Here is a 25,808-nt window from a genome sequence, read left to right as displayed (position 1 = left end):
ATAAGAACAGGTAAATCCTTGAGAAGCATTTAGCTTTTCCATGTATGTGTGACTCTTAGATGATGATGTTACCCTAATTTTTCTTGATATGATTTATTTAAATTAAGTACTGTTAGAACATCTTTGATTTAGAATTTGGTAGGAACTAAAGATTGGTAAGGGTTAGTAAGAACAATTTCAATTGATATGTATAAATCATAGAAAAGAAGACCTAAAAGGGACCTTACAAATCATCTTATCACTGATTTTGAAATTCATTTTTAGAGGAGCAGTGGAATTCTGTTGTTCTGCTAAGGTACATTAGGACCTGCTGAAGAGGGACATTGCTGGGGGCATGGCCCAGTGGGTATGCTTAGGGCGCCGCCTCCTTTCAACCAGGATGGACCCAATGTTATATTTTATATATTAGTGATAAATGTTAAGTTTTTTAAAAAATAGTTTTTATATTTAAAAATATAAGTTAGATAACTAGTTCCCTCATTTTAATGACAAAACTAGAGTACCAGAGGAAGTTAACTGGAACCCTGATTTCTTAACTTCGCTTTAGCATTATTCAGTTATATCATACTGCCTCCATATGGCTTTAGTAAATTGAAAATCCTGTTAAGCCATTTTAAGTGATGAACAATCAAGGTTTTGTATGACTGGATCTGACATCAAGAAGATTGATTGATGATGTTACTATCAAGATCTAGCATGATATTGAAATGAAATTGATTTGATATTCTTACTTTTTTATGTTACAAAGTAATTGTTTCTTTGAGTACTAAAAACGTTCATTATTGAAACTCAGATATGTTTCTATGATTTTCAGAGTTTATTTGAGCCCTGCCCTGGAAAGCTTTAAATATTAAAGACTTATTTATTAGAGAGATGTGCATCATTTATGGTCTCATGTGCAGTGTTCAAGTTAAAGTTATAAGGGCATAAAATTGTCCTTATCTTTGAGTTTCTAGGTGAATTCTTTTTAGGTAAGAGTGATTATGCATTTAGTAAATATGTAGTTTTTCTGTAAAACAAGTGTTTACAGAGCTTTTGTTTGTCCTTTGATGTTAAAAAGCTCACTTAGTACCTGACTTTTCACTTAACAATGAAATTAAAGCAAGGTGATTTAGTGTGATTTGTAACAATGTCTAATGAACAGTTGCGTTATGTGTAAAATGATAGAAGACCTGATTTTTTAACAATAAATTTACATTTAGTTACAATTGTTATGGCCTTGACTTCTTGGCAAGATGAATTTGCTAGGATTCTTCATTAAGTTTAGAATTCTCTAACATAAAGATAAACTAATAGCAAATTGTACCTCTCTTCCTATTAATAAAGTGTCAGTAAATTTAAAAATTGAGATGTAATTGACATGCATTTACCACTGTGTTAGTTTATTATGTTAGATATATGATCTTTACAATAGGTCTAATTAGCAATTACTAGTCAATAGTAATTTTTTTTTTTTTAAGAAATGTTAGAGCTTTGACTGTATGTTTTTAATTCTTTGAAGATTTTGGCTGTGCTGGGTTTATGTTGCAGCGTGTGGGCTCTCTAGCTGTGGCGTATGGGCTCAGTAGTCATGGTGTGTGGGCTTAGTTGCCCTGCAGCAGGTGGGATGTTAGTCCCCTGACCAGGGATCGAACCCACATTGCCTGTATTGGAAGATGGATTCTACCAGTAGACTACCAGGGAAGTCCCAGGCAATAGTAATTTTAAAGAATTTTAATTAACAAGCACTAAACAGAATATTTAATGACTGCCAAACAGAATGACTTGTAGAACTGATTTATACAGCTAACTATTACAGTACTAAAAGCTTAATTCTGCATAATCTACTCCTTTCCCACCACTCCTGATAATTGGTTTGATACATTTCTAAAAAAAATGATGAAGTGATTATTAAGTCAAATTTGTGTTTAGTCTCACTCTCTTTCTTCTTAAAATTATTTGCAGGAGAGGGCTGCTCACAATTTATATGGCCAACTTGGTAAGTAAATTTTTTTTTTTTTGCTTTTGAGGTTTACCCATGCCCCCCCCTTTTTTTTTTTTAACCTTTTTTGTTTTTTGAATAAAATTCCCTTAAAAAAAGGAAACGTATTTAAATTTGAGAATGTTGTCTGTCTTTGTTTTAAAGGATAGACTTAAATGTTTAAAATAGCTTTGATGCTCTCTGGTTTATTCCTATTAAATTATATGACTGAATTGTACTTATTTCAGGAGGATAATAGATTCACTGCCCTGTGTTCTTCATGATTCTTTTTTCTTTTAAGCTTAGGTCTTCATATTTGGTAGTGTGCATATCTATATCTGTATCCTCTCTCTATGTATCTTTCATTTCATTTCATTCTGCTTCTATTGCTAACTTCTTACGGGAAGAATGATTTAAGGATAAGCTTTTATGATGTACAGTTTTCCTGGGTTTCAAAATAGCATTGATTCTATTTTTGAATACTGAATATATTTAATAATATGATAGTCTAGGCTTCTAAAAACTTTCTTAAGTTTTTAGAATTGAAATTAATGTTGTCTTAATACTCTTTCCAGTAGATATATATTCAGGGTATATGATTTTCATTGTCAAGCTCATATTTTAAAAGCATATGTGTATTAAAAGCTTTTAAAGTTGTTTCACAGAAATTGTAGGCAACATTGAAAAATTCAACTAAGGAAAGATAAATAATTATTTGTTTACCTAAGGATAGGTTTTTGAGTTCTGTAACAGAGGAGACTGTAGTTCAGGGTTACATTTAGCAACTTATTTCAGTTTTGAAATATTTAATTTTTGCTCTTTGTAAGTTACTGTGCTATGTGCTAGAAGGCAAGATGAAGACGGTCTTTGTGTTTATGGAGTTTGCTGTCTAGTGGAAAAGTCACGGTAGAAATAATAATGTTTGAAAAGGACTGAAAGATGAATTATAGGGTGCTATGGAGACCATAATAGCAGCACTAAACTGTTCTAGATGCTGCTTTCCTTTCTTATTTTGTAAAGAGCTTAAAAATACTACATCTGCATACCTGGAATGGATTTGAGTTTTAATCTGTTTGTTTTCCTTTTAGTTGTGAACATGCTTTTTTATATGCCCACATGGTCATACTTTAATACCCAAATACTATATGTATTTATATACTTTTCTTAAATTCTAAGTAAATTTCCACAAACTTTTTGTGTTCCCTGGTTTAGACTAGAAATTCCTGGAGAGAAGATATTTGATTTTGATTGATATAATCAATGTTGGAAGATGCCCTAAAAATACTGTTTTTTTAAGATTAAGCTTTTTATTTTGAAATAATCATAGATTCCTATACAGTTGTAAGAAATAATAGATCTCACGTACTCTCTACACAGTTTCCCTTAATAGTAGTATCTTACAAAACTATAGTAGATCAAAAGTAGGATATTTGCATTGATATTTACTATAGTCAAGGTAGAGAACATTTTCTTCATGTTGCTGTTTTGTAGCTACATTTATTGGGTTGGCTAAAAAGTTTGAGTTTTTCCTAAAATTTTACAGAAAAACCTGAACAAACTTTTTGGCCAACCCAGTACTTACCTCTGACCTTTCCCTACTATTGCCCAACCTCTGGTAGCCACTAATTTATTGTTCATCTCTATGGTCATTTCAAGAATGTTTTATAAATAGAATTATATAGTACATATTTTTTGTCATTAGCTGTTTTCTGGAGATTGATTCAAGTTGTTGGGCATATCAGTAGTTCATTCCTTTTTATTGCCGAGTAAGTGTACCATGGTATGGATATACTAGTTTATTTAACGGTTCACCTATTGAAGAACATCTGGCTTGCTTCCACATTTTGGCTATTACAAATAAAGATGCTATAAATATTCACATGCAAGTTTTTGTGTAAACAGGAGTTTTTATTTCTCTGGGATAAATGCCCTGGACTGCAGTTGCCAGGTTGTATGGTAGTTGAATGGTTAGTTTTTAAAGAAACTGATAAACTGTTTTCCAGAGGGGCTGTACTATGTTGTTTTGATAGCATTTGCAATCTAGAATAAACCTTTGAATCTCTAGTTCTTTCTAAATGTGAAACTTTTTGTGTGTGGGGAATAACATTTGTCTGTTAAGTAGATTTGTACTTTTTATGTCCAGATTAATAAATTTCAGTATTAGAAAAGCTTTTCAGAAGTGCAAAATATAGATTGGTCTTTAATCTTTTGTCAGCCAAGGTCTGTAATTTAAAAATTGAATGAGATCAAAGCCTCACACATGGATTTTTGACGACGTGTTCAAAGAAATTTGTATATGATATGTTTGGGATACTAATGGTAGTCTTAGTATCTTCATTCTCTTTCATCTTCATCTCCCCTTCCTCTAAATAGAGCCTTTTATTTATACTATTGCTGTGTAACTATTATTTAAGTAAGAGGGTGATTAGTGTGGAATAGATAAGAAATATTTTCAGAGCCTGAATTTATCCCTAAGAAATAACTAAGTTCTAGAGCTCTATTATATTGCTCGCTAGACTGAGTTGAGATTGTTGGCTTATTTTAACATCAATGACAAAATTTCTAAATGTTGGGACGTTTTATTTTAAGAAAGTTATTTATTGTTAGGTATGTGTTTCTGAATTAGAAAGTAGAGAAAAACATGAAAAAGAAAGTAAAAGTTATCTGTAGTTTCACCATGTAGTAATTGCTAACATTTTAGTGTTTGTTATTTTATCCCCTTCCCTTTCTTCCAATGTCCCTACATAAATAGATGCACATTCACATTACACATTATATACCCAATAAAAAATTGGGGGTGTATTGTTATGTGACGTCTTTTGTCACTATGCCGTATAGTATTATGGCTCATAGTACTAAGTAACCATTCTCTGGAGAGCGTCATCATACCTTTTCACCTAACTCTTGGCTATACTCTCATTACACTGAGTTGGTTTTGTACATATACACATATACCCACAAAAATGTTGGGTGACAATAAATTACTATTTGATTAGTAATAATATCATTTTGTTAGTTTTGGCTGTGACAGTTATCCATTCCTTAGTTATTTTGACCGGAAAATTTCAAAGGCATTGCCATGCCTTTGAATGAATATCTGAGAAAAATATGGAAAACTGGCTTCATATTATCTTTATCATCTTTGTCTTTATTTTTATCAATGAACATATATTGCAAAGCACTTTCCTGTGTATTTGGACAGAAGTATAAGTCACTATGGTCTTCCCTGGTAGCTCAGTGGTAGAGACTCTGCCTGCCAATGCTGGAGATGCAGGTTCGATCCCTGGGTTAGGAAGATCCCCTGGAGAAGGAAGTGGCAACCCATTCCAGTATTCTTGCCTAGGACATCCCATGAACAGAGGAGCCTGGAGGACTATAGTCCATGGGATTGAAAAAGGGGCAGACACGATATAGTGACTAAACAAATACCAAAAAATACATAAGTCATTATTCTGCTCTTGAAAATAGTTTAGTTGAGGCAGTAAGGTTTATCTAGATCTGGATTTAAAATGTTAATGTATTGCTCTATTTAAAATGGATAAACAACAAGGGCCTGCTGTATATCACATGGAACTCTGCTCAGTGTTATGTGGCAGCCTGGATGGGAGAGGAGTTTGGGGGAGAATGGACGCATATATATATGTGGCTGAATCCCTTCCCTGTTTGCCTGAAACTATCACAACATTGTTTGTTAATTGGCTATACCCCAATACAAAATAAAACGTTTTTAAAAAAAGAACTGGGATTGACCTGCAAGCTGTAAAAAAATAATTAAAATGATAGTTTATTCATCGTCAACTATGTGGTTGGACAGTACGGTTTTAAGAACTTTAGGAAAGGGAGTTAGCTTTGTGCTGGGGAAATGAGAAGGTTTTATTTTACTTTTTTTAATGTTTATAGTTTATGGGTAGTCTGCCTGGCAGCTCTGTAATGGAGCTAATGGTGACCTCCTCCAAGAGGACTTAGCCACATGCCTCGCCTCCCAGGTCTGCGGCGGCCAGAGCCCCTGTCCCTGTGACAGGGTCCTGGTAACCACAGGTAGCCATGATGGTGTGATTACTCACTTAGAGCCAGGTGTCTTGGAGTGTGAAGTCAAGTGGGCCTTAGGAAGCATCACTACGAACAAAGCTAGTCGAGGGAATGGAATTCCAGCTGAGCTATTTCAAATTCTAAAAGATGATGCTGTGAAAATGCTGCACTCAATGTGCTGGCAAATTTGGAAAACTCAACAGTGGCTACAGGACTAGAAAAGGTCAGTTTTCATTCCAGTCGCAAAGAAGGGCTATGCCAAAGAATGTTCAGACTAACACGCAATTGCACTCATTTCACATGCTAACAAAGTAATGCTCAAAATTCTCCAACTTAGACTTCAATAGTATGTGAACTGAGAACTCCCAGTTGTTCAAGCTGGATTTAGAAAAGGCAGAAGAACCAGATGTCAAATTACCAACATCAGTTGGATCATAGAAAAAGCAAGAGAATCCCAGAAAAATATCTACTTCTGCTTCATTGGCTATGCTAAAGCCTTTGACTGTGTGGATCACAACATATTGTGGAAAATGCTTGGAGATGGGATTACCAGACCACCTTACCTGCCTCCTGACAAACCTGTAAGCAGATCAAGAAGGAACAGTTAGAACCAGACATGGAACAACAGATTGGTTCCAAATTGGGAAAGGAGTATGTCAAGGCTGTATATTGCACCCTGCTTAATTAACTTATATGCAGAGTATATCACATGAAATGCCAGGCAGGATGAAACACAAGTTGGAATCAAGGTTGCTGAGAGAAATATCAATAACCTCAGATATGCAGACAACACCACCCTTATGGCAGAAAGTGAATAATAACTAAAGAGCCTCTTGAAGGTGAAAGAAGAGAGTGAAAAAAGCTGGCTTAAAACTCAACATTCAAAAAAACTAAGATCATGGCATCCAGTCCCATCACTTCATGGCAAATAGATGGGAAACAATGGAAACAGTGACAGACTATTTTCTTGGGCTCCAAAATCACTGCAGATGGTGACTCCAGCCACAAAATTAAAAGACACTTGCTCCTTGGAAGAAAAGCTATGACCAACCTAGACAGCATATTAAAAAGCAGAGACATTACTTTGCTGACAAAGGTCCATCTAGTCAGAGCTATAATTTTTCCAGCAGTCATGTATGGATGTGAGAGTTGGACCTTATAGAAAGCTGAGCACTGAAGAATTGATGCTTTTGAACCGTGGTATTGGAGAAGACTCTTGAGAGTCCTTTGGACTGCAAGGAGATCAAACCAGTCAATCCTAAAGGAGATCAACCCTGAACATTCATTGGAAGGACTGATGCTGAAGCCGAAACTCCAATACTTTGACCACCTGATGTGAAGAGCCAACTCATTAGAAAAGACCCTGATGCTGGGAAAGATTGAAGGCAGGAAGAGAAGGGGACAACAGAGGACAAGATGATTGGATGGCATCACCGACTCAATGGACATGTGTTTGAGCAAGCTCCAGGAGATGGTGGAGGACAGAGAGGCCTGGCATGCTGCAGTCCATGGGGTCGCAAAGAGTTGGACATTATTGAGCAACTGAACAACAATAACACTTTATACGTTATTTATTTGGCTGCAGTAGGTCTTTGTTGCTGCATGTGAGATCTAGTTCCCTGACTAGAGATTGAACCCAAGCACCCTAGGAGCCTGGAGTCCTAGCCACTGGACCTCCAGGAAAGTCCCCAAGAAGGTTTTATGAATTGCATGGGACCTGAATATTGAAGAAAGGAGAGGAATTGGAGGTAGCTCTATCTTCAAGACGTGTCACTGGTGATCATAAGACAAAATTCTTGCCTTTCCAAGGATTGCTAAATTGAGGTCAAAATTTAGGAACAAAGGAAAAAGAATAAGCAACATTTGTTGAGTTTCTACTCTGTTAGACATAATTGGTAAAATTGGGGCTACCCAAATAAACAAGGTATAGTTCCTGATTCTGAGGACCTTATACTTTACTAGGGGAGAGATGTAAAACCTCATCTCTGTTTTTTAATATTGATAGTTGTCTCGAAGCAGAAAACAGTACAGTGTTTAAACTGTGTAGCTGTGAATGTCAATCTTACTAGTTGTGTTTATGAACTATGTTATGTTAATTGTTGTAGGGAGTGGGTGAAGAACTATATATTCTAAATAAGGGACATCTCTATTAATGCTTTTGCTTTTATAAGGAGATATTCTCTTGGGCTATTCTTATTATTTGTAATATCTGTCAGTAAGCCCGGATAACTCTCAGTTATTGAACCTAAGTGATTTGTAGCCTTAGCTGTAAATGTCATAAATTATAATTTAACAGTTTTAAAAATTATGAAGTCTTACAGTTTAATACAGTTTAATTAATACCCATGTGAAAGTCTTTAAGTTCTATGTTAGAAAATTTTGGAAAGAAAAATGTAAAATTTTAAAAATTGTATAGTTTTTTCCCTCAGGTTTTTAGAGTTGACAGAGAATTAGTTGTTAAAGGGCAAAGTGTATAGAGGATATACAAAAAAGAATTGAATATATTCTCTGGCTCTTGCCCAAGATATGTCTATAAAATGATGGAAGTGTTTTTGTGAAGGTAATATGCCAGAACCAATTACGCAACAAGAACACCAGCTGCTCGGATTCAACTTTGTCACAGTTTGATTTAAAAGAGAACGCATAAAAGTTAGCATTTACATGAGTTCCTTTTATTTCGTTGGTTGTGACGATGACTGAGGATTCCAGTTTTTCAAAACTTATGATTTGCTGCTAACAGTTATTTAGGGTGTGACGTCAAGAGTAGTTCATTTCTGTTTAGTTTAACTATAATTTATGACGTTTACCAATCTTTCTATGTAAGTCTTTTGAAAGCTTCTCTCTGCAATTTCCTTTGTGCCACCAAGCATTCAACAATGCATACATTTTAAAATTGTAAACATATATCTACAGGCTTGTCTCTAGCACTTGTTTTTTAATTTTAAACATGCAGTGTCTTTGATTAAAACATCTGTATTTGATTTTTCAAACATACGGTTTGAAAATGTTGACTCATATGTTTTCTTGTAAGGCTACTTCAATTTAATTAGATTCAGCAGGTATTTATTATGTATCAGCTATGCTAGGCACGTGAGGATACAAAAGAAATACAAAGTGGATTGTAAACTAGTTGGAGAAATTTGATAGATGAACACGAAAAAAAAGTAAACTGAAAGTATTAAATTCAAAAAGCAATTATAAATACTCTTTCAAATTGCTCCCCTAAGCCTTCCTTTTGCATCAAAAGACATCAACCATCCATCTAGTTGCTTAGGCCAGAAACGTATGCGTTTTAACTCTTTTCTTCATCTTATACTCTTGGTCCAGTACTTTGCAAAATCTTATTCTCCTTAGAAAATATACCCTGCATCTTACAGTGACTCATTCCCTACACAGTTATAACTGGAGTCTGAGCCTAAACTCTCTCCCCTCAGCTGCCTGAATAGCCTCATTCGTTTACATCTTCCCACTCCTGTCTTCTTATACAGTCTGTTTTCCACATAGCAGTTAGAGTCATTGGAAATACAAATTAGAGCTTCTTGATCTTAAAACTCAGAAAAACCTTCCCTTCCTGCTTCTCACTGCAGCCTGTGTACAGTACAAACACCTCACAGAGCTGGCATCTCTCTGACTTCATCTGCTCTTCTTGTTCTTTACACTGGATTGATTTTGTCTGTAGAGTATTTGGTGCTCATTAGTCCTTTATAGCTGTAGTGCTTTTGGGGGACAGGAGTGGGGGCTTGGAAATCTATTTCCCTAAAGTTTTCTTGGCTAGCATCTTCTCCTTGTATGCTTCTTAACCTGTTGTTACATCCTAAAAGAGTCTTTACTGTTACGGTTAAAGCAGCTTCCCCTCACCTCTCTAACTTGTAATCTTTTTTTTTTCATGGCTCTTATGAGTAAATGAAATTTAAAAATTTAAAATTTAGAAATTTTCTTATTTGTTTGCTTCATTTTCCCCACATGATATATAAGCTGCTTAGCAGCAAGAATTCCTGCTTGTTCACTGACATCCCTAGTGTCTACAGTGTTTAGAATATAATATGCGCTCAATGAATAGTTATTGAATGGATGGAGATTGGGAGCAAATACTCTAGAAAATGGCAAAGATGAGAGAGAATGACCCTTTTCTTCTAAGGTGGTGAACTTATTAATAATACCTATTCTTCTTCTTTCCTTGCTCTGGTCCATTAACTTTGAGACCCAAGTTCTTTAAGCCAACCAAATGACCTTGTTTTTTCAAAGGAAGGTAAACAAAAGAGTAAGTAGATCTGTTCTCAACTGAGCTCCTGAGCTAGTAGATTCCTTTGCTGGATGGTTTCTTATGAGTACCAGAATTAGGGATGATATTTTCCTCTCTATTCTTACTCTGATTTTTTAAATCACATTGAAGAATGTGCTTTTGGTGCCCAGTATAACATTTGGGTCATCTTGAGCTCTTATCTTCATTTGGTAGAAGATGAGATACTTTGCTATCCAAGGTGAATAGATTCTTGAAAGTTGTCATGGGCCACTTGATCACAAAGGCAGGCATAGAGGAGGACTTGTGATCATGAAAAGGGGACTTACTAGAGACTCCCTCTTATTTTCTTTTATTGAGCAATTTAATGCGGTGTTAGATCCCTTGGAGGAGGGCATGGTAACCCACTGCAGCATTCTTGCCTGGAGCACCCTGTGGACAGGGGAGCCTGGTGGACTTTGGTCGATAGGGTTGCAAAGAGTCAGACATGACTGAAGTGCCTTAGCATGCATGCATTTGAAGATCTATACATATTGTTGTATTCACTTTGACTTGACACTGTGCTTTTGAGACCGATGTGTGTTCCTTTATGTCCTTCCAGTGTATTGTTCTGACTGCTAGGAAGTGTGCCAGAATGTTCATCCCTTGATCCCCTGTATATGCCTTATAATAGCTTTATTGTGATGTAAATCACATACCACAAAAGTTACCCATTTGGAGTGGTTTTTAGTACATTCACAGAATTGTGCACCATTAACACCATCTGGTTCATCTAGTGCATTTTACTTGTTCATTCTTCCAGTGATGGACATCCAGATTACTTCCAACTCCTCAGTGTCACAGTCAATCTGGTGATAATAATCTTTGTATATGACTGTTTTGTAAATTTCTCTGGATGTGCATGGATAAAAGCTGAGAAGATGTATTTTTAGATTCGATACTTTCTGCTAAAAGGACAGAGTGGCTTGGAATGTGAGAAAATATCATATTCTGGTAGTTCATTTGAACATAGATTTGTTGGTACTTTAGGAGAGAATTTTGTCATGTGTTTCTTTGTCCTGTATTTCTATTTTAATAATTTGATAATTCATCCTGGGGTTGGAGGTTGACATTGAATCTAGTAGGTATTCTGCTCCAAGTGGCTTGAAGGACCGCTACAGGATCAATTAGGCCAAAGGAAAAAAGGGTGCCATTTTTCTTTAGGCGTGAGACTTCATCACAACTAGTCTTTATATACCTAGTTAAATACACTGTTTGCCTTGTGAAGGCAATATGTGCTTCAGTTTTCCTTGCAGGTGGTGGTACATACAAAGTAAAGACTTTTTCAGACATAGAAAAGCTAAAAGAATTCATCACCAGCAGACCTGTACTAGAGGAAATGTTAAAGTTTGTCAGGAAGTTTTCAGGAAAATAATAGTAGTTGGAAATCTAGATCTACACGGAGAAATGAAGAGCACTGAAAATAGTCACTATCAATACCTTGGTAGATATAAAAGATACTTTTCTTATACATCCTCCTTTAAAGGTGTAATTGATTGCAAAAATAATAGTATAGTTTGTGAGGGTTATACGTAAAAGTAGTGTTTAACAACATTAATGCAGAGTTCAAGAGGGAAGAAATGGAAGAAATGGAAATGTAATGACAGATTTTTATACCATGTGGGACAGTGTATAAATCACTTGAAGGTATGTGTATTATAAACCTCAGATCTACTCAACTATATGTAACCTACAAGAAGTCACTTTAAAAGTAAAGGGACAAATAAATTTAAAATGGGTTAAAAGTAAAAGTTTTGATAAGAGATATATTATGCTCACTCTAATTAGAAGTAAGAGAAGGAAATGGCAACCCACTCCAGTGTTCTTGCCTGGAGAACCCCAGGGACGGGGGAGCCTGGTGGGCTGCTGTTGGACACGACTGAAGCAATTTAGCAGCAGCAGCACAGTGGCTGTAATAACAGTGGTCTTGGTGGTAAAGAACCTGCTTTCCAGTGCAGGAGATGTAAGAGACGTGAATTTGATCCCTGGGTCAGGAAGATCCCCTGGAGAAGGCAAGGCAACCCACTCCAGTATTCATGCCTGGAGAACCCCAGGGACAGAGGAGCCTGCAAGGCTACAGTCCACAGGATTGCAAAGAGTTGGACATGGCTGAAGGGACTTAGCACGTGCTCGTGCCTGGTAGCTTTCAAAGCAGAGCATATTACCAGAGAGAAAGAGGGTAATTTCATAACAGTAAAAGGATAAATGAATTAAGAAGATGCAATATTCCTAAATATTTATGCATTTAGTAAGAGAGCTTCAAAATAAATAAAGCAAAAACTGACAGCACTGCAATGAGAAATAAACATCATCCTTGATGTAGAATGTAAAAAGGAAATCATGAAGAATACAGAAGCCTTTAGTAACCCTATTAACTAATCTGACATTGTCAACGTTTATAGATGACTCTATACATCAGTATGGAGTGAAAATTATTTTCAAGTATCATCAAAATTTACCATATTCTGTGCTACAAAACAAATCTCAAATGATTTAAGTCATACAGTTTATTGTTTGGTGTCAATGAAATTAAATTAGAACCAGTAACCAAAAGATATCTAGAAAATCCCCAAATATTTGAAAATATCAGAAGATATCAAAAGTAAAGTAGAAAGTGTTTTGAGTTAAATGAAAAAAACAAACATATCAAAATTGGTAAGATATTGACTGCCTACTTAGAGGGACATTTATAACATGAAATACCTGTTTAGAAAAAAATACAAAAAAGGTCTTAAGTCAGTGATTTCAGTTTCAACCTCAGGAAACTAGAAAAAGAAGAGCAGTTAAACCCAAAGTAAGCATAAGTAAAGAAATAGTAAATATTAGAGTGGAAATAAGTGAAAAAAATTAAAACCAAACAATAAACATAATTTTAGCTAGTTCTTTGAGAAAATGAATAAAATTAACAAACGTTTAAATCAGATTGATGAGAAAAAAGGAGAAAATATACATATTACCAGCGTCAGGAATGAGAGAGGTGACTCCATTATAGATTATACAGGTGATACTGAGTTGGCCAAAACATTTGTTTGGGTTTTTCCATAGAATCTTACAGAAAAAGCCGAATGAACTTTTGAGCCAACCAATTAAAGTATAGTCTTCGTAATTGAATAAGTTTATATCCATATATTTGTCGACTTAGGTGAAGAGGTTATATTCTTTAAAGATTGTTGCTGTTGTCCAGTTGTTAAATTGTGTCCGACTCTTTGTGTCCCCGTGGACTCTAGCACGCCAGGCTCCTCTGTCCTTCACTATCTTCTGGAGTTTGCTCAAACTCATGTCCATTGAGTCAGTGATGTTATCTAATTGTCTCATTCTCTGCTGCCTCCTTCTCTTTTGTATCTTAATAGATATAAACCACCAAAACTCACTCAAAAAGAAATATATAAACTGATCAGCCCTATATTTATTGAAGAAATTGGATTCGTAATTTAAAACCTTTTCCCAAAGAAAATTCCAAGCCTGGGTAGCTTCCCTGGTGAGTTTTAATAAATATTTAAAGAAGACATGATACCAGTTCTATTCATTTCACTCACACTGCATCAGAAGGTTGAAGAGAAGCAATCACTTCAGGATCCATTCTCTGAGGCAAGCATAATTTTGATACCAAAGGAAGACAAAGACACTACAAGAAAACGGAAACAATGGACTCAAGAATCTTCATGAATTTAGATACAGTATTCTTAACAAAATTTTAGCAAATCAATCCAATAATACCATTTTCAAGTGAGGTTTAGCCTAGGAATTCAAATTTAGCTTAACATTCAGAAGTCAACTAACGTCATGGACTTATTAACATACTTAGAAAAGTCATCTTAATAGAGTCAGAATAAACTTTTGAAAAAATTCAGAAACTTTTGACAAAAAGTTCTCATAAAACTAGATCAGTGGTTTTCGGTCAGCAGGAGTGATTTCATACCCCAGGAGTAATTGATATTGGCAAGATATGGAGATAGTCTTGATTCTCAGGACTGAGTGCTGCTGGCACTCATCAGTTTGAATCCTGGCTTACTACTTACCAGCTTTTTCTCAGTTTCCTCCTCTGTCAAATGGAATAATTAATACATTATTTTTTTTGTGATTATTATGAAGATTATTTAATGTCATCCAAGAGAAATCAGTCAGTTCAGTCAAGGAGTAAGAATAACATTTCTTTACTGTGATAATTACTCTAATAAATGAGAAAAGATACATAATTCATAGAAATATTTGTTTGCACAGAGAGTTTAAGATGTGATTGTATCTATATCTTTATGTATTATGATAAAATCGGTAACTAATTACCATTATTACTTAGGTCTGGTCTGGGAGAGTGTGACATCACCACATCGATTATAGAAACATTTTAAAATTATAGACATTGTTCCAAAGAGGAAGTAATATTTGAGTTATTAACATTGCATAGTCACTTTCATAATGTGTGCTTAGTTTCCCAAAATGCTTTGCCTGAAAGCTGATTTGAAGATAGGTTCTGGGACCCAACCTGCCACAGTCACCTTGTTTACTTGAACCTAGCTATTCACTTTTCCAGTTCTGTCTTCTTTTACTAAATCCAGACTGTGCAAGTCCTCGTTAATAAAGTCTGGAAACATAGCTGTCCTTAACATGGCTACAGAGTACGTGTAGATCTGCACCGGGCAGTGATGCTCCCAGCAGCAAGAAGACAGGGGAAATGCTTATGTTTGTCCTTCTTTCTGCTTTCCTTGGATAAGCCAAGAGTTATTTATTGAGAGCGTGTGTGTGTGTGTGTGTGTGTGTGTGCAGGGCATGAATTTAAAGGGAAATTATGAATGAAGTTTAATTTTTTTTTGCCTTTCAGATATTTAATGTATGAGTTTACAGTTTTTTATTTCTTTTTTTTTTTTTCACTAAAATAAGCTTTTCATTGTCTGGAATTTTGTCTTCTATGTCTGTCTTTAAAATTTCTTGCAGGAATAACCAGAATGCTTTGTATTCAGTGAATAATACCTCCATGCTGCTGCATGTTTATCTAATGCCTATATAAATACTTTCCACATACCTTTTTGCATTTAACATACCAAAGCCACCCAGTTAAATAGGCATGATAGCTTTTACTATACCATTTATAGATTATGAAAACAGCGTGGAAGGTTATATGACTTCTAATCTCATATTGATGATATATAATAAGGTAATATTACAACCTCAGGTTTTAACTGGGTTTATTAGTGCTTTTTCTAGGCTACTGTATTCTACCTGAAAGGTGTTGGTTGATGACTTTTTAGAACCTAGACTTTTTTAATGATATTAAAAATAATCCTTAAATGTGGCAACAGTTGCAGTACAGAGCATGATTGTTTTCATTTATGGTCTTTTAATTAAGGTTAAATCTGGAGGTCTGGAATGTAATGGCAGTATTTAAAAAAATTTAGCACTGCTGTGACAGCTTTAGACAGTAGCATGGGATATTAACTCAATACACTTCTGTGTTAAATCATTTATGTCACTTTGGTCAGGAAGGTAAGCATTAATTGTATTTCTAGGAGTTAAATTATTCAAGTGTGCTGTATTTTAAAGTGAAAGGAAAAATGAATTACTTATTTATATTCATTTAGCCAACAATTTAAGTTCTGAAAAAGCTTCTTTTAGTGCTTTACTAAATTTTGTAGCTCCTTGGTCATCTGTCAGTATTCTACTGGGTTTTTATGATATTTATGTATTTTTTTTTTTGTATTTTGGTGTTCAAAAATATGATCTTGTGTAATCTAATTAATATTTGGTAGTTTTTAAAACAGAAGCAAAGAGCAATGACTTTTGTAGTCTGGCATTTATCATGTTCATTCTTATTGTGAGACACAAATGTAGTTACAAAGCTAAATATCACCTTTTCATCATCTATACAAAATCATTAAAATATTTGTCACCCTTAAAGAAAATAAAAGGGTAAGAGGTAAAAGTATACTAATTAAGGGCTTAAATACCTTAATTAAAAATAATGCATTATATGTTAAAAATTTTTTTGGAGGAAAAGATGTAGATTCTGTGTCATTTGTTAAATTATATGACTGGCATGTGATAAAAAGGGGTCTATGATTTTTTTTTCTACCAGTTAATCTTGTACCGTTTAGTGATATGTCTTAGCAACTTTCATAAACATAGCATGAGATTAAACTAACAATTAGTTGTATTGCTTATCAGAAATAATACATTGTTTGAGAGATTACATTTAGATCTATCCTACATTGTATGGGTTCTCGAATTTTTTGCATTCTGACATAAGATATGCTGTAATTGGTTCAATAAAGTGAGCAGTACAGTGAAGAAATTGAAGAGATACAACTGAGTTTAATGTGTAGGAGAAAAATAGCTCATTTAAAATATGCTTTTAGGGTATGCCCTTTACACCTCTAATAGCAATTAGCAAAGTAGAGGATGAAATGTCCTGGCCCAACTTGTAAATATCATTTGATGAAAAATAATGGACTCTATTATTTTCATTTTGCTGAAAAAGTTGCAGGTAAGGACTATTCATACTAAAACTTGACCTTGTACTGTGACATATTTATTTAAAGAAAAATAGAAAAAGAAAAGAGAAAGGAAAAAATGAAAAGGAAAATAAAAAGGCATTTACTTAAAAATGTACTTGGGCTACACAGACCTAAATTTTTCAGATCTGGCATTTATTATTTTACCGTTGCAATTATTTTGTTGTTGTTGTTAGATGTTTATTATAAATAGACTTTTAATAAAGATATTTTAAAGATTTAATTCTATTCTGTAAAATCAGCACTTGTGACAGGATCTGGTTTATTATATTTGTTAGTGTTAAGTTGACTTTCTAGCCTTGAAACTATGGCAGCAACCTGGTGCAGGTCAAGAGACAGAAGAAAACAGGGCAGTGGGAGAAGGAATAGTGGTGTGGAATCTGGAGACTTAAATCCTGGGATCAGTGTTCACACCAATTAGTGTTCTTATCTTTTGACTCTGTGGCCCCTGGTTATTAGTCTGGGAACCCTGAGATCTTTTCAGTATTAATTCAGTCCTTTATTTTGGTACTGAGAAAGACTCCCCAGCCAGGGCTGTTTACTTACTGCCTATATTATGATCTTGGTCAAACTGTTTTTCTTCTACCTCCATTTTCTCAGCTGGCATAATTGGCATCATAATAGCTCCTACCTCACAGAGTAATACTGTGAAAATTAAATATGATAGTACACATAAGACTTACTAGTGAGTAGGAAGGTCTCAATAATATTTGCTTTTATTATTGTCTTTGTCGTTGTTGTGATTGAGTTTGATCATGTTTGTGAAGTCTTTTAAGCATGGAAAAATGTTATCTGTGCTTCCAGGAAAGGTGTATTTTTGGAAAACTTGTATTCTATGGAGGCACAAGTTTCCTTAATTTTAGAACAAAATCTTTGTACTTTTATCTGGTCTTGTAACATTCTGATAGAGAATTCAACTGTTTAAGTATCTAAAAATAATTCATTTCACTCCTCTTTTTCCTTCAAGGTATATAGATAAAGAAGAGTTGATGTCTATTTTTATGTGGTTTTAGTAGTTTTGAATTAGAAATGGAAATATAGTCATTGATAATACTGTATGGTAGATTGTGCTGTCTTTCCTCCAAGGAGCGCAAAACATTTTAGAAGTGTCAACATATAGACATTTTTAATTGTCTCTCTTTTGCTCAGGTGAAATGTGGAAGATAAAACAATTGAGAATATTTGTGATATCTGAGGAACTTGGAAGTGCTAAAATATTTTTACTCCCTTGTTTTGCTCTTTGCTATGGATATTATAAAAAGAAAAAAACGTAATTTGTCCTGAAATTATCAGGTGAATAAGATATAGGGGTCCTCTGCTAGTGTGTAGGGAAACAAGAAGGTGAACTACTGGGAGACCCCAAAGCCATGTTTCAGACTGATCAGAGATAGCAATTGACTGTTAGTCTGCAGCTGAAGCGTCGGCTGCAGTGCAGGAAGGTGTCATTGATATTTCAGACTGAACATTGTTTTAAGGTACACTCAAGTGATTTTATTCGTCTTGAGAGCTGTGGTTTACCCCTACCCTACCTCATCCCAGTCTCTCTTTTAGGTGAACACCATTACGGTCACCTTCACTTTTTTCTTACTCAACAGGACTATACTTATATTGAGTTTACTGCCTTTGATGTCTATAAATTGTGTAAGCTTAGCTGGCATTAACTTTTAATTTTTTACATCTAGCTGATATTGGGAAGAAATATATTAAATTTAGAAATACTCACTCTTATGAAACAAAAGGAAAAGAAAAAAAGAGAAACACTCAGTCTTTTTGTGGCTGTGCACCTTGTGGGGTCTTAGTTCACCGACCAAGGATGCAGCCCAGGCTGCAGCAGTGAAAGTGTTTGAGTCCTAGCCACTGAACTTCCAGGAAACTCCCAGAAATATTCACTCTTGAATAGAATATTCATGATTCAGCCTTTTTGGGAGTACTATTTATAAGAAAACTTTTCTTACCACTTCAAAGTTTTCCTTTCAAAACAAAAGAAAGTCTTATGCACACAGCAGTTTTAATGTCACAAATGAAAATGAAGAAGAGTAAAGCTTGTAATATTTAAATTATTGGGCTGGTTAGTTTTGAATCAATGTCAGAAGATATTTGGGAAACTCATAGCTAGTCTTAGAAATTCATTAAATGTTAAATTGACTTCTGTAGAATTTGATTTATTTAATTCATTAGCAAAATTAAATAAACATATTGGTCTGTTGTTTCCTTTTCATTTTTCTGAGAGTATAGGTTAAAGTAATTGTGGTTACTTTAGTAAATCTGAAGATTATGAAGGTTCATAAAATCATTTTTGGTTTTCACTTTTGAAGAAAATCAAATCAATTAAGATTCATTCTATTTTAAGGTTAATTAAGATTCATATTGTTTTATAATTTTTACCCCTCATCAATTACATATACATACATATATATGTATATATGTGTATGTGTGTGTGTGTGTGTGTTTGACCATAACTGTTAATTGATGTGCCATAACTTCATGTGTTGATATAGTGTGCAATGTAAAGTCTGTATTTTCTACATCTAGAATCAATAGAATTCATTGGGGTAATTGTTGGCCTTTATACTTTTATTGTGCTTAATTTCAGAAAACAGTGACATTGAAAGCATATGCTTTTCTAACATATGGTTTCAATTTGCATTTTAATCAGAATATGGAAGTCATTACTCTGACATCTGAAACTGAGGTAGCAATAAAAAATTATCACTAACAAGACAGCAGACACAATTTATTTTGTGTTTATTACTGGGTGGGCCTTCTTGAAGCTTTCCTGAACTTAATTGAATCCAGATATTAGAAAATTACAATTAAATTATGATGTTTATTTTGGATGTATTTCAGTTAAACTATCTTAATAGGATTGATGTAATTTATGATTAATATCTATAACATTTATATCATGTGTTCATACATTGCATATATATATGTACATATATAAATGTGTGGAGAAAGGATTATTTGAAAATGCTTAATGACTTAATTGTTAATATCTGTAAATTGAAATGTTGGTGAAAAAAAGAATTTTAGATTTTATTCTAAATATTTTAAGTTTCTAATGGCAGAAAATGACGAGGAACTAAAGGACTTCTTTGGTGAGGGAGGAGAGTGAAAAAGCCACCTTAAAACTCAGTATTAGAAAAACTAAGAAGGTGGCATCCAGTCCCATCACTTCATGGCAGACAGAAGGGGAAAAGGTGCAAAGCAGTGACAGATTTCCTCTTCATGTGCTCTAAAATCACTGTGAATGGTGACTGCAGCCATGAAATTAGAAGATGCTTGCTTCTTTGCAGCAGAACTATGATAAACCTAGACAGTGTTAGGAAGCAAAGACATCACTTTGCCAACAAAGGTCCATATAGTTAAGGCTATGGTCATGTCAGGATATGAGAGCTAGACAATAAAGAAGGCAGAGTGCCAAAGAATTGATGCTTTCAAACTGTGGTTCGGAAGAGGACTCTTGAGAGTCCCTTGAACTGCAGGGTCAAACCACTCAATCTTAAAAGAAATCAATCCTGCATATTCACTGGAAGGACTCATGCTGAAGCTGAAGCTCCAGTACTTTTGTCACCTGATGTGAACAGCTGATTCATTGGAAAAGACCCTGATGCTGGGAAAGATTGAAGGTAGAGGGAGAAGAGGGCAACAGAGGATGAGATGGCTGGATGGCATCACTGATGCAATGGACATAAACTTGGACAAACTCCGGGAGATGGTGAGGGACAGAGAAGCCTGGCATGCTGCAGTCCATGGAGTCGCAAAGAGACGGACACGACTTGGCGACTGAACTACAGCATTATTGCTATAATAATTTACAACAGAAGATGAAATTTCATTCATTTATAAATTTTATTTGAACTAGAATATGTAGTCACAATTGTTTAAAATACTACTCAATAAATTATTAAAACAATTTAACTTACAATGAGAATACTAAAATGTACACTGTTCTGTGATTTAGAACTTTGTTATATTTGTGAAATAATTTTAGTTTATGTACTCAGCAAATACATTTTTATTCTTCACATGCTCCATGCATTGAACTAAGGGTCAGAGAAAGCAATACTTAATTAAACAGGGTTCTTGTCCTTGAGAAACTCAAGGTTTAATGAAGCGTAAGTACCAGCAGGTAGATATATTACAGTATCATATGGTACATATTATTTTAGCGATGTGGAGGAAAGAGCAGTTGGCAGGAAGATGTAAGGAAAGGATTTCCTGAGGAGGCTGCGTGTGAAGGATGAGTAAAGAATTTCCCAGACGGGTAAACAAGGCAAAGGTAATTCTCAGGAGAGTGGTAACAATATATACAAAGAAATTGGAGTCCTGAGCCCTCACATAGTCAGTCATCCTTGTCAATTTATTCATTCTTTATTCAACTTATACTTATTATGCATCTATGTACAGTGTTTGAGTGTATATCTGTATATCTGTATATCATACCATATCATTTAGTGAACCTGACAGACATGCTTCTGTGATAAAATTCAGTTTAGTGTGAAAGAACAAACAAGTCATTAAAATCATAGCGGGCTTACAGACAGGGAAACCAAGAATGTTATAGATGTATATAACCAAGTTAAATATAGGAGAAGCTCCTGGATTATTAAGGAGTGGTATGAAATGGGACTGGATGGGGATTTGGGTCTTACTGTTAAGGGCGTTACATACTGAGTATAGGAAATTAAATAACATTAAAAAAATTAACTTTTGTGGGCCATACAAAACAGAAAGCATTACCAAACTTTGTATTTTAGGACAATCATTCTGAAAGTACTCTTAAGGATGGATTATAGTAGGGATAGATTTATAATGTGGCCAATTGGGAGATTTTTATAATGTTTAGTCAATAAACAATTTCAGTTGCTCAGAATTGACATTTAGACTGGGAAGAGAAGACAGGGATGTGCCTTTCTGTTTGATTTTTTAAACCATTTTTCTCTGCCACTTTATACTATTTTCAGGAGACTTCAAGTAGATGTCTTCTGCCTATCTTAAATGATACATCATAAAGCAAATTATAATTAGTAGTCTTGTTCCACATCCTTATACTGTAGCCTAATACTATACATTATTCTCCATAATAATGATTGTTGTCATCTAATTTATTTCACAAGATAGGAATCAGGCTATTCTTGACTAGCACCTCTGTTATTTACTAACTCTTTTTTTTTTCTTAAATCTTGATTTATTTTAAAACTTTAAACCTTTTCCCCATGATAAAAATTCCTAGGTCTTGTGTTTGTTTGTTCCTTCAGGTTTTTAACCTGTCCAGCTACTATTTATGTCTTCAGCATTAATGCTTAAGACGAGGGATAGTCAAACTTTCTACATGGAGCCAGATAGTAACTATTTCCAGTTTTGAGGGCCATGTGGTCTCTATGGTAACTACTCAACATTGCCATTGTAGGACAGAAGCAGCCATAGAAAAGATGTAAACAAATGAATGTGGCTGTGAGCAGTAAAACTTTATTTATGGACAGTGAAATTTGAATTTTATAGTTTCACATGTTGGGAAATGCTATTGTTTTGATTAAAAACAAAACCTATTTGTATTAGGGCATTATATACTGAGTATAGGAATTTAAATAACATTAAAAGAATTAACTGTTTTGTGGGCCATACAAAACAGATAGCAGGATCAGACTTTGTATTTTAGTTTTCTAGGGCTGCCTTAACAATTTGCCACAAACTGGGTGGCTGAAGACCACAGAAATATGTTCTCACCTACTTCTGGAGACCAGAAACCTGAAGTTAAGGTGTCGGCAGAGCCATGCTCCCTGAAGTGTCTAGGGAAGAATCTGTCTTTACCTCTTCCCGTTTCAGGTGGCTCCTGATCATTCTTGACTTTCCTTGGCTTTTTGCCGCATTTTCCCAATCTCTGCCTCTGTCACCACATGGTCTTCTTAGGCCAATACATACCAGTCACTGTGATTTAGGGCTTACCTTAATCCAGTATGACTTCACCTTGATTGCATGTGCAAAGACCCTATCTCAAGGTAAGATCACATTCACATAGATACCACGGGTTATGATTTCAACATATATATATATATATATATATATATATATACACACACACACACATATGTGTATGTGTATATATATATTTATTTTAGGGAAGGAGGCGGCACACAATATTCAATGCACAACTCTAAAAATTTGAAAACCAGTCTTGGCCTGTGGGCCATACAAAACAAAACATATGAGGGGGTGTATTTAACTCATGGCTTTTTTGTTAACTCTCTTTCCTTGTGGCTCAGCTGGTAAAGAATCCGCCTGCAATGTGGGAGACCTGGGTTCCTTCTCTGGGTTGGGAAGATCCCCTGGAGAAGAGAAAGGCTACCCCACTCCAGTATTCTGGCCTGGAGAATTCCATGGACTGGATAGTCCATGGGTTCGCAGAGAGTTGGACACGACTGAGGGACTTTCACTTTTGCTCTAGTCAGAGTTGGCCTTTCACTTATTTTTGATTAAACATCTTTTCCTTATTGGGAAACAAAGTGAGGATTAACATTTATTGAGCCCCTACTATCTTCCAGACGTTTTGCTGATTGTTTGACATCTTTTATCTTTTATCTTCCAGCAATCCTCTGAGGGTTGTCATCAGTAGATTAGAAGCCAGAGAATGTTAAATTACTTGTTCAAACTCACGTCAGATAGGTAGCAGATAGTGAATCTAGAAGTTGAATCTGCATCTGAAAGTGAGTGACACTAATGTTTTGCCCTTCCTATTATGTCAGTACAGTTTTTAGGTATGTAATAACTTCATACTACTTGGAATAGAGATGTAAACCTTAATCTCTGTTTTAGCTTTTCACTAGGATGATTATATATTCCAAGTGTTTCACAGTTGCTTGGGCTTTTTATAAAAGAAACCAATTTGGTTAGCTTAAGACAAAAACAGGGATTAAGGCAAGGACTTTGAGTAGGCTCACAGAACTGAATGATGTACTAAACAATCAAGTCTCAGGAAAGAGTGGAACCAGGGCAGCTGTGGGGAACTCAGCAGTAGCACCTTTAAAAAAAAAATATGATGCTATCATTAAAGGACTCGGATCTGAATCTCTACCTCATTTTCTTCCCCTTTGCCTTTACCCTAATCTGATTGACCTACTTCAGGTGTAGTGTATCTGATCCCAGAACAAACAACCTTAGAAGGGTCTTGGAGGACAACGAAGGAGAGGGCATAGCCCAAATGTAACCTCTGAAGTATTTTTATGAATTAAATATCATCCTAAATTTTGTCAATGACATCTATTATTCATGCACATTAATGGGGCTTCTGTGTGGTGCAGAGTCAAGTGGAATTTGTTGTTGTTCAGTCACTCAGCTGTGTCTGACTCTTTACGACTCCATAGACAATAGCACACCAAGGCTCCTCTGTCCTCCACTGTCTCCTGGAGTTTGCTTGAATTCATGTCCTTTTAGTCAGTGACCGTCTTATCCTCTGCCTTCCCCTTCTTCTTTTTTTAATTTTTTTATTTTTTTCATTTATTTTTATTAGTTGGAGGCTAATTACTTTACAATAATGTAGTGGGTTTTGTCATACATTGACATGAATCAGCCATGGATTTACAAGTATTCCCCATCCCGATCCCCCCTCCCACCTCCCTCTCCATCTGATTCCTCTGGGTCTTCCCGTGCACCAGGCCCGAGCACTTGTCTCATGCATCCAGCCTGGGCTGGTGATCTGTTTCACCCTAGATAATATACATGTTTCGATGCTCTTCTCTCGAAATATCCCACCCTCGCCTTCTCCCACAGAGTCCAAAATTCTGTTCTGTACATCTGTGTCTCTTTTTCTGTTTTGCATATAGGGTTATCGTTACCATCTTTCTAAATTCCATATATTATGCGTTAGTATACTGTATTGGTCTTTATATTTCTGGCTTACTTCACTCTGCCACATGACCCAGCAATCCCACTTCTGGGCATACACACTGAGGAAACCAGATCTGAAAGAGACACGTGCACCCCAATGTTCATCTCGGCGCTGTTTATAATAGCCAGGACATGGAAGCAACCTAGATGCCCGTCAGCAGATGAATGGATCAGGAAGCTATGGTACATATACACCATGGAATATTACTCAGCCATTAAAAAGAATTCATTTTAATCAGTTCTAATGAGATGGATGAAACTGGAGCCCCTTCTTCTTTTACCTTCAGTCTTTCCCAGCATCAGGGTCTTTTCTAATAAGACAGCTCTTTGTGTCAGGGGCCAAAGTATTGGAGCTTCAGCTTCAGCATCAGTCCTTCAGTGAATTTAAGGGTCAATTTCCTTTAGGAAAGATTGGTTTGATCTCCCTGGAGACCAAGGGAGTCTCAAGAGTCTTCTCTAGCACCACGATTCGAAAACATCAGTTCTTCAGCTCTCAGCCTTTTTTATGGTCCAACTCTCACATTTGTACATGATTATTGGGAATACCATAGCTTTGATTATACAAATCTTTATTGGCCAAGTGATGTCTCTGCTTTTTATTACACTGTATTACAAATGCAAGTACAAATTTATAACACAAATCAATAGAATATGATTTGCCTTTTCAAACAGTTACTCTAGCTGATTTGGGAATAAATAATTGTAGGGAAGATGGGCAGCAGTGTTGGAAGCCGTAGGGGCAGTTCTCAAGCTGTTGTAAGAGCTCTAGAAAATTAAAATGTCCTGTAGATAGATAAACTTTGGTTAACTGCAAAAATTTATACTAATTTGTTCTTTTACCGAAGCAAAATTTGTAGTCAGTACATGGAATATAACTACTCTCTCATTGCCTCCTTCCCCTTCTGCTGTATCAGTGCTTTCAGCAACTGTATGAAGAAACAGTATTGTACTAAGATCTTGTATGAGGCATGTGCCAGTAAAATTTTGCTTATGCTAGTGAAAATAAGTATCTATTTAGTAACATAACTTTCCCTGAATTGCATCCTGATACACTTTTTTCAATGGGAAACAAGGGTCAAATTAGCGCCAGCCTGATGTTAATGATCCATAATCTTGGAAACACCCAGGGGAATGTTAAGTTAAACAA

At 35.2% G+C, this 25,808-nt stretch overlaps 1 protein-coding gene across 1 annotated transcript in view; it reads left to right on the top strand.

The window, feature by feature from the left end:
- Positions 1 to 25,808, top strand: part of TMEM135 (transmembrane protein 135) — a 249,725-nt gene that overhangs the window by 50,965 nt on the left and 172,952 nt on the right. Inside the window, exon 4 of the mRNA XM_043452729.1 lies at positions 1,945 to 1,978. Coding sequence (XP_043308664.1) covers positions 1,945 to 1,978 — 34 coding nt within the window. The remainder of the gene's footprint in view (positions 1 to 1,944; positions 1,979 to 25,808) is intronic.

Source organism: Cervus canadensis, chromosome 29 (genome assembly GCF_019320065.1).
Source record: "Cervus canadensis isolate Bull #8, Minnesota chromosome 29, ASM1932006v1, whole genome shotgun sequence".
Taxonomy (NCBI): Eukaryota; Metazoa; Chordata; class Mammalia; order Artiodactyla; family Cervidae; genus Cervus; species Cervus canadensis.
The sequence above is the reverse complement of the archived record's forward strand: the minus strand, read 5'-3'. Positions and strand labels throughout refer to the sequence as shown.